Raw genomic sequence first — 8,507 nt, forward strand, 5'->3', positions numbered from 1 at the left:
ACCCTAGTAGGGGTGGGTTTCAATTGAGGCAAAGAGGGAAAAAGGAAAGGCAGTGGGGATTTGTTTGTTGGAAATCGGAAGACATGAAATTAGAAACTCTACTAAAATAGTATCTAACCTAAACTAGGAAACAACCATAAAAGGAAACCAATGCAAGGAAAGAAATCCTAACTCCTACATTTAAATCTGGAAAATAAAAGGCATGAAATAAAAGACAAGTAACTACTAATTTTATTTCCAACCCTTGTTGGACCAAAACCTTAGGCTGGACCGGTTTTTCTTGGCCCTTGGCTTCCAAAGCCGGTCATGCTGGTCCAACTAGGTAAGTGCAGCTGTATTTGCATCACTTGTACAACAATGATTTGGCCAAGAAATGTCAAAATCAGGTAAAAAACCCCTTTTGTGGTGAAAACCTGTCGAAGTTCACGAATGTGGAACCATACCTTTATAATAAAGGTTTTGTACTGTTTCGTCTAATATTTCGGCGAAATGAATTTCAGTCAAAACATTGCACTTCATCAATATAGCAGGATGTTTCAGTTTGACAGCCTGCGAAACTGAAATATTTTGGTAGATTTTGCGAAGCTGGAACATTGCACTCCTTTTCGTGAGTGATCAGTTAGAGAGGACTGTCTTTCTAAGGCACAGGGGTAGGCTACCCAGAAACTGAGGTGTTCTATTTTTGTATATTTCTGGATCATGTTTTGAGCTGGGGCATTCTCATTTTGGTAGTTGTGTTTAGCCTGCTCTTTTTGGTTCCTTGGTGGAAGGTGTAATATGGAGCCTTTCATTTTCTCTGTCCCTCCCTTTTTCTTGTTTTGTTCTTGCCTTCTTGGAAGCATATTCGTCACGGTGTCTAGGCAACCCTAAACATTGGTGGAGGGGAAAAGAATTTCAAGGCGACACCAACAAGGTGCCTAGGCAACCATGCGACCTTCCAGAAAACGGTACCTGGACGCTGAGATGATGCCTTGACAACTATGCCTGGAAGCAGTATGGTATGATGCTGTGTTATGTTCTTTAAAATGAATTGCTTGTTGGATTCAGCCTTGGGGCTATTATCATATGTTTCTTGCCTCCCTTTTCTCTATTTCTATCTGCAATTTTACTCTATTTTCTGTACAATGACTGATGATGAATTCGACATAAGATTATTTTCTACATCCATTGAACTCAACTGAATGACTTTGAGATAACTATAATATATTTCCTATAACATGGTGTGGAGAGAGAGGCTTTCTAGGGTGAAAAGAAGGGCTTGTGTATATCAGTGACTGGTTTCTGGGAGGGGAAATAAAAGGAAGGGAAGTGAATTTAAATCAATACTAAAGTGGAAACTTTTGTGATCATTATCTCACATTATTGTTCACTAACTCCAAAACATTCTAAATTTTACTTTCCTCTGCAACCAAATCCCTTTGATTTGAGAAGTAAAATAAAGAACACATGAAAAATATTTAGTAAGAAGTTTAGGTAGGTTATACAGTCATGACTATGAACCTTTCCTTTTTCTTTTCGGAACAGATTTCACTTCCTTCCCTTCCCTTTCCCCTGAGACCAGATGGAGCCTTAGTGTATTTACACAGGCTCCAATACCACTGCAGCAATAAAAATAAAAAATATCTTAACACAAATAGAGCTTTTTTCTTTGGGTAAGTTTTTTCATGCTTTTTTGTACTATGTATGACTGGTTCCTCTCACTTTATCATTTTTTCACTTCCTTTTCAGGGTTAAGATCTGGATGGGGGATACTGACCAATTATTCAAGTCATCAGAGGTTAATCATGCTTCCTTTTCCTTGTTGAAGGAGGTAACAATTTCTTATCAGTACTCTTAAAAAATTGTTGGTAGTTAATTGATATATCTATTCAACCAAAAAAAAAAAAAAAAAGAATTTTTTTTTGATATATCTGTATGTTAATTTTGTCTTGTAAATAGCTACCTGTTACTTCCGCACCAGTCTCGACATTTTCACTGACTCTGCCTGTACATTCTCCATACAAAATGCAAATAGCAATTGGCAGAGGATCTGGATCATTGGAAGTATGGATCTTTGATATATTCAGATGTGAATTTGAACATGTTGGCTCGTATGATGTGCATGGGAAAGTGGTGAGTTATGAGTAGTATTGAGCTTTCTTACATCTCAACTTGGTGATGTTTGACATGTTTTGCAAATTTATTTCAGGTTACAGGTCTAGCCTGGGCTTTTGATGGCCGCTGCTTGTACAGTTCTAGCCAGGTATTAAAGTACATGAATCAGTAGGTTGATGGTTGTTATTCATAATATTTGTTTTCATTTTGTTTGTCCAATGTTTGCATATCTTGTACAAGACTTGATTACATGGAATGTTAAATATTCTGTGTTCTGTTCTATTCACTTTTGTTTCATGCACTGCTGATGGGCATTAATGGTTATAGGAAAATTCTGCACGTAGCTGGATTTTAATAGGTGGCTCTTTGAAAGAAGTGCCCTTTCCTTCAAATCCTTTGGGTGTTAGAAGCTCTCTCGATGTATGATGTACTTTTTCCTGGTTTTCTTTTCTTTCAAACTTGTTATCGTTCTTTTACCTAATGAGGAATTTTTTTTTACAGCTTCCTTATGTATCTGATTCATGTTTTGGTCTTGCAATCTCTCCCGGAAACTTGGTGGCCGCTGTGGTGAGAGAACTTATGCATCCCCAAATGTTTTAGGTCCCATTAAATTTTATATGCTATCAGTATTGATGTTTGGTACCATGGAAGATGTAGCTGCAATGAGTTTGTCCTTTCTGTGGCTAGAATATCATCATGCTATATATAATCATAGTTGTCAAGGCGCCAGCAAGGCGTCCACGAGATTTGTTTGGGGCCTAGGCGACTGTTGCCTTATTGCACTGTATACCGCCTTATATTTTTTACCGTTATTTATTCCAAATACCATTTGAATTTCATTTACTTAAGATATAATTCATAAATAAGCAAATAACCCCTATTTGAATCCAATAAAAATGGTTTAAAAATAAAATTCCAAAAGGATAAAAAGTCAACCCGGTCCAGGAACAAAACTGGATTTGTGGTTGTAGGGCGATTTTCAACTTTCGAATGCTAAGGTTTTTCTCAATTCTGAAAATTTTATAAATCTTATCATAGTAAAACATTGCTAAAAACCAAAAGTCCGGTAAAATAATCTTTTGTTTTGATGTCAATGAAATTATTTTCCGTTAGGCGATTTAACAACATTTCCGCACTTTAAAATAAGTTTGACCGGAACATAACTTTGTCATAAAAACTCAGAATTAAGTAATCTTAGACTTGTTGGAAAGCTAGCTTTGCATTATACCTAATACAAAAAGTCTCATCGAAAAATAAAATCATTTGACCAATAAAACTTATTATAGAAAAAGAGCATTTCTCTAAATGTCAATAAGTCATGTTGATTTTTTATGACTTGATGTGAGTGTGACTATGTTGATTTTTATGACTTGATATTGATTAATATTGATTGGTTTTTTATGTCATAGGGTATATATTATAACATACAAAATAACTTTAGAAATAGGGGAAATAAAAAATAACACATGGGCGATTTGATCGCCATGGCAACGCCATAGCGGACGATTCACCGCCAAATCGATTATCCGTCTCTCCACCACCTTGGGTTGCCATGACGCCATGACAACTATTTATATAATATGTTGCATAATGTAGGTGTTGGTCAAGGTGAGAGTTAAAAGTCAAAAGTGGCTTGGTTACACTCGCAGCATTTTAATCTGTCTTCCAATTTAACTTCATACGTCCTAGAAAGCTATCTAGATTATGTTACGGTGGATTACTTGAATGGAAATTAGTGGCTTTAGTTACTAATCAGAAAGATATCGTTTCCATTAGATCTGTTTTTTCCATTATTTGCTCATGCGTCTCATAGAGGCAGCCTTTGTGGTTCATGCATTTTCCAGCATCCCCTCAAATATCCCATGCGTTTCATTAGTGGAATATTCTTTCATTGATTCACCTATTCTGTAGAAACTTTAGCTAACCAATTTGTGTTTCCTGTGTAGACAAGATGCAGAAGATGCCAGTCTATTTGTTCCGTTCTACTTCACTGCCCTTCTTCTTAAGACAGTTGGACCCATTTCCTGAGGTTCCTGAGGAAATGTGGCATGTTTGACCTTGTTGATCTATTCTTAGAAGTGGGGGTGGATCAAGATGACATAGAAAATGCCTGAGGGTGTAACTTGATGACAAAAATAAAACCAATGCTATGTACATAGCTATTTAGATTTCAAGAAACAAACTATCCAGAATTGACATATCTCTATTCATTCTGATTTTTTGAATTTAATAAGAACAGATCTAGTGTGAGCCTTCACAGGAATAGAAGAACACTACAATTCAAACATAATTGTATGTCTATTTGTCTCAAGCCAATCAGACAACAAAAGAATTTCCAAAACCTGTAGTCAGTGTTGAATTTTGGGAAAATATTACTTGTGCCAATAATGAGCACAAACCTCTCTATTTATAATGAACTTGTTAACAGGATGAATGGGAGAATGCTTGTGTGTCTTTAACTGATCACACAAGTCCTCTATTTATAATATAGAATCATGATAGAGTCATAATGGGAGTACAAAACAGAAAATAAAAAATAATTAAAAGAAAACCCCCCATCCAGCCACCCCACTCTAACTAAGGTCACTGGAGGGGCGAAAGCCCCGATGTGCCCTTGCGGCACACTTATTTTTATTCTAACACTCGCCCTTAAGTTGGTGCATAGATGTGTCGCATGCCCAACTTGACTAAACTAGGATGAAACAGCTTTCCAACCAGCCTTTAGTGGACACATCAGCTAGTTGATCACCAGGCTTCACAAAAGGATCACAAATCAAACCAGCATCCGACTTCTCTGTGATGAAGTGTCTATCAATCTCCACGTGTTTGATTCGATCATGCTGTACTGGATTATGAGCAATATTGATACCATCCTTATTATCACAATAAAGCATCATAGGAAGACGAATAGGTACACCAATATCATCTGAAAGTGTAGGCAACTATAATAACTCACAAATCCCTTGTGCCATGGCATGAAATTCTGCTTCAGTACTAAATCTAGCCACCACATTTTGCTTTTTGCTGCGCCAAGTGACAAGATTCCGTCCTACGAAGGTTCAATAACCAGAGATCAAGGATGTACTTTCTTCGAGAGAAAGATGCCTTTTGAAGACCTGGAAACTTCAATCCCAAGAAAGTACCTTAACTTTCTAAGATCCTTTATCTCAAATTCCCTGCCCAGAAAACCCTTGATATGATCAATCTCAGTACTATCATTTCCTGTTACCACGATTTCATCCATATAGACAATGAGCATAGTAACTTTTTCACCAAACCTCTTCATTAGCATTGTGTGGTTTGTATTACTCTGCTTTATAACCCACAAATGTTATAACCTTGTGAAATCTGCCAAACCATGCCCAAAGTGACTGGTTCAACCCATTGAGAGCATGCTTCAACTTACAGACCTTGCAGTGAGTTCTTGTGCTAGAGAAACCTGGTGGAATATCCATATAAACTTACTCATCGTGCTCTCCATAAAGGAAAGCATTCTTTACATCAAGTTGTTGGAGTTCCAATCCTAGGTTCACAACATATTAGAGTAACACTGGCACAGAGGTTAACTTAGAAACTGGTGCAAACGTCTCTTGGTAGTCAATTCCATATGTCTGAGTGAACTCTTTAGCCACAAGCCTTGCCTTGCTTCTGTCAACAGAACCGCAGATCTTTTGTTTTACCACAAAAACCCACTTATAGGCAACAAGTCTCTTCTCAGGTGGAAGAGTCACAGGTCCTATGTATCGTTCCTTTTTAAGTCATCCATTTCCTCCATTGTGGCCTCCATTTTTTTTTTTTTTCTACAAGAGCTTCCTACCAATTCTTGGGAATATAAGTAGATGAAAGAGGACACAAAAGCACGATAGGATGGAGAAAGGGAATCATATGAAACAATATGAGATATATGGTGTTGAGTACAGATCATAGTGCCTTTTTTAAGGGTGATAGGTTGGTCAGAAGGAGAAAGTATACCTGAATTAGGAGGCTCAGTCGGTTCTGCATCCTAGGCTAGCGTAGGATGTGTAAGGGTACTGTAGTAGTGTGATGGTCTGAAGTTGCCCCTACGATAATCTTAAAGAGTAGAGTCATCAGTTTCTCTGAAATTCACCAATGGTTCTCTGAACTGGAGTCATCTCCCCCTGAGTTGGAACAATATGAATCTCCCCTTGAGTTGGAACATTAGGGACAAGAGTCTCTATCATAGGCTTTATCCCCTCACTATCTTGTGGAGCATGAGGATCCTGAGGTGAAGATGATGGGTACACTGGTGAAGCAAGCAGATTTAGAGTCGTCTCTTCTTTACTAGTAATACTAGACTCCTCTTAAAGAGGTGATGCTGAGTAGTAACCAACATATTCCTGGAACACAATATCCGTTGTTACTATAGTACGCCAGGTAGGAGTACGTTGGGCAAGAGGATGGTAACACTTGTATCCTTTCTGTGTACGAGAGTAACCCAAAAAGATACACTTTGTACTTCGAGGTTTCAATTTCCCTGGTGAATAATGATCCTTATTATAGCAGGTACACCCAAAAGTCTTTGGAGGAATCAGGAAGGATGTAATCCCTTGAAGAACCTCAACATAAGTTCGAGGGTTGAAGACACGTGTTGGCATGTGATTGATTAGGTAGGCTACTGTGAGGACATCACTCCAATACTGAGATGGAACCTGTCTAGCAAACATTATGGCTCAAGCAATATCTAGCAAATGCCTATTTTTGCGTTCAACCACCCCATTCTGAGCAGGAGTATCAACATAGCTTGTTTGATGAAGTATCCTATGATCGGCTAGGTATTTTTGAAACTGACCGTCCATGTACTCTTTTCCATTATCACTATGGAGAATTTTCAGAGTGGCATTGAAATGAGTCTGAATCATTTTATGAAATCATTGAAAACAATTGAACACTTCACTTTTGGTTTGCATCATGTAAATCCAAGTAGTTCTAGAGTGACAGTCAATAAGGGACACAAACAATCTTTTTCCATAAATAAATGTTCGATGAGATGGACCCCGTTCATTAGAGTGAAACAAATGAAAAATAGAAGAGATTCTTTTTTTAAAGGTAAATAATTGGAACGAGTCTATTTAGCCAGAGTACAGACTTCACAAAAGAATTCATCCCTAGTACATGTTTTAACTAAATGCAAAAATAAAAGTGATGAGGTCCCAATTGGTGGGTTTCCCAAACAACAGTGCCATTGATTCAATTCAGAAGAGACAGGGTAGCTGATGAGGAGTAGTTGATTCTGCAACCTTAGGGAGACAACCATCATCAAGTAAATAAAGACCACCCTGCACCTTACTACATCCAATCGTCTTCCCCTTACCAGATCTTGGAAAATGCAGTGGGAAGGAAAAAAAGTTACTTTACAGTTTAGGTCCTTAGTAAGACTACTAATGGATATCAAATTGGTAGTTATTAAAAGTCTATCGTTAAAAGGAGGAGGAGTCCTGGGCAAGTCGCAGGCTCCTCCCTTGGTGTTTTCCTAGTCCAACTAGGATTGGTGTCCAAGTTAGAAGCTAGTAAGTCTGTGCTATTTTTTTATTTTGTTTTGGATTCCTATTCCTAGTAGGACTTGTAATAGCTGATTTGAGCTCTATATAAAGAAAAGAATTGGGTAACCCCAAACACAATTGGGACACCCTTGCATAAGTCGCAGGACGCATAAGTTGCAGGACTCTCTCTCTCTCTCTCTCTCTCATCTATTTTACATGGTATCAGAGCCTTGATCCTTGTTTGAGATTTTAAATGTAACCGCAAGCGTACGGATCAGTGTAGCTCCGGGTCGAACTCAGGGAGAGCAACCACTTTATTTTTTTTCTTTTAATAATGCGAAAGTGAACCTATTAATGGTTGTGATCTAATTCTAACTACTATCCTAAATATATGTATCTAAAATAATGTCCTAATGATGCAGATACGGCTGCCCTTTCTTGGTTGGACCAGCATGACCGGCTTTGGAAGCCAAGAGCCAAGAAGAACCGGTCCAGCCCAGGGTTTTGGTCCAACAAGGGTTGGAAATAAAATTAGTAGTTTACCTAGTATTTTATTTCATGCTTTTAGTTTCCAGACTTGAACGTAGGAGTAGAATTTATTTCCTTGCTTTGGTTTCCTTTTTATTGTTGTTTCCTAATTTAGGCTAGTTTCCATTTCAGTTAAGTTTCGAATTTCATGTTCCTATTTTTCTATATATTGGTTGTAATCGACTGAAGATTTAGAGAGCAATTTGATTATTGAATGAATATGTGAGTGTGATCTCCTTTTCCCCATCTCTACTCTGATTTCCCCTCCCTTCCCTAAGGGTTCTCCATCAACTTGGTATCAGAGCCGAAGGATCCTATTCCTTCCCCATCTTTCTTCTTCCCTTCCCATTCTCTGTGTCTGATTCCACCAATACTGAGAACACA

At 37.9% G+C, this 8,507-nt stretch overlaps 1 protein-coding gene across 2 annotated transcripts in view; it reads left to right on the forward strand.

Moving 5' to 3' along the window:
• The window catches only part of LOC122064363, a 66,087-nt gene that overhangs the window by 33,877 nt on the left and 23,703 nt on the right, over window positions 1-8,507 (forward strand). For both annotated transcript variants that reach the window (XM_042628078.1, XM_042628079.1), the window contains exons 9-13: window positions 1,729-1,810; window positions 1,939-2,112; window positions 2,189-2,242; window positions 2,422-2,514; window positions 2,596-2,661. In XM_042628078.1, the coding sequence (XP_042484012.1) occupies window positions 1,729-1,810; window positions 1,939-2,112; window positions 2,189-2,242; window positions 2,422-2,514; window positions 2,596-2,661 (469 nt within the window). The remainder of the gene's footprint in view (window positions 1-1,728; window positions 1,811-1,938; window positions 2,113-2,188; window positions 2,243-2,421; window positions 2,515-2,595; window positions 2,662-8,507) is intronic.

This window comes from Macadamia integrifolia, unplaced genomic scaffold (assembly GCF_013358625.1).
Source record: "Macadamia integrifolia cultivar HAES 741 unplaced genomic scaffold, SCU_Mint_v3 scaffold1628, whole genome shotgun sequence".
NCBI lineage: Eukaryota > Viridiplantae > Streptophyta > Magnoliopsida > Proteales > Proteaceae > Macadamia > Macadamia integrifolia.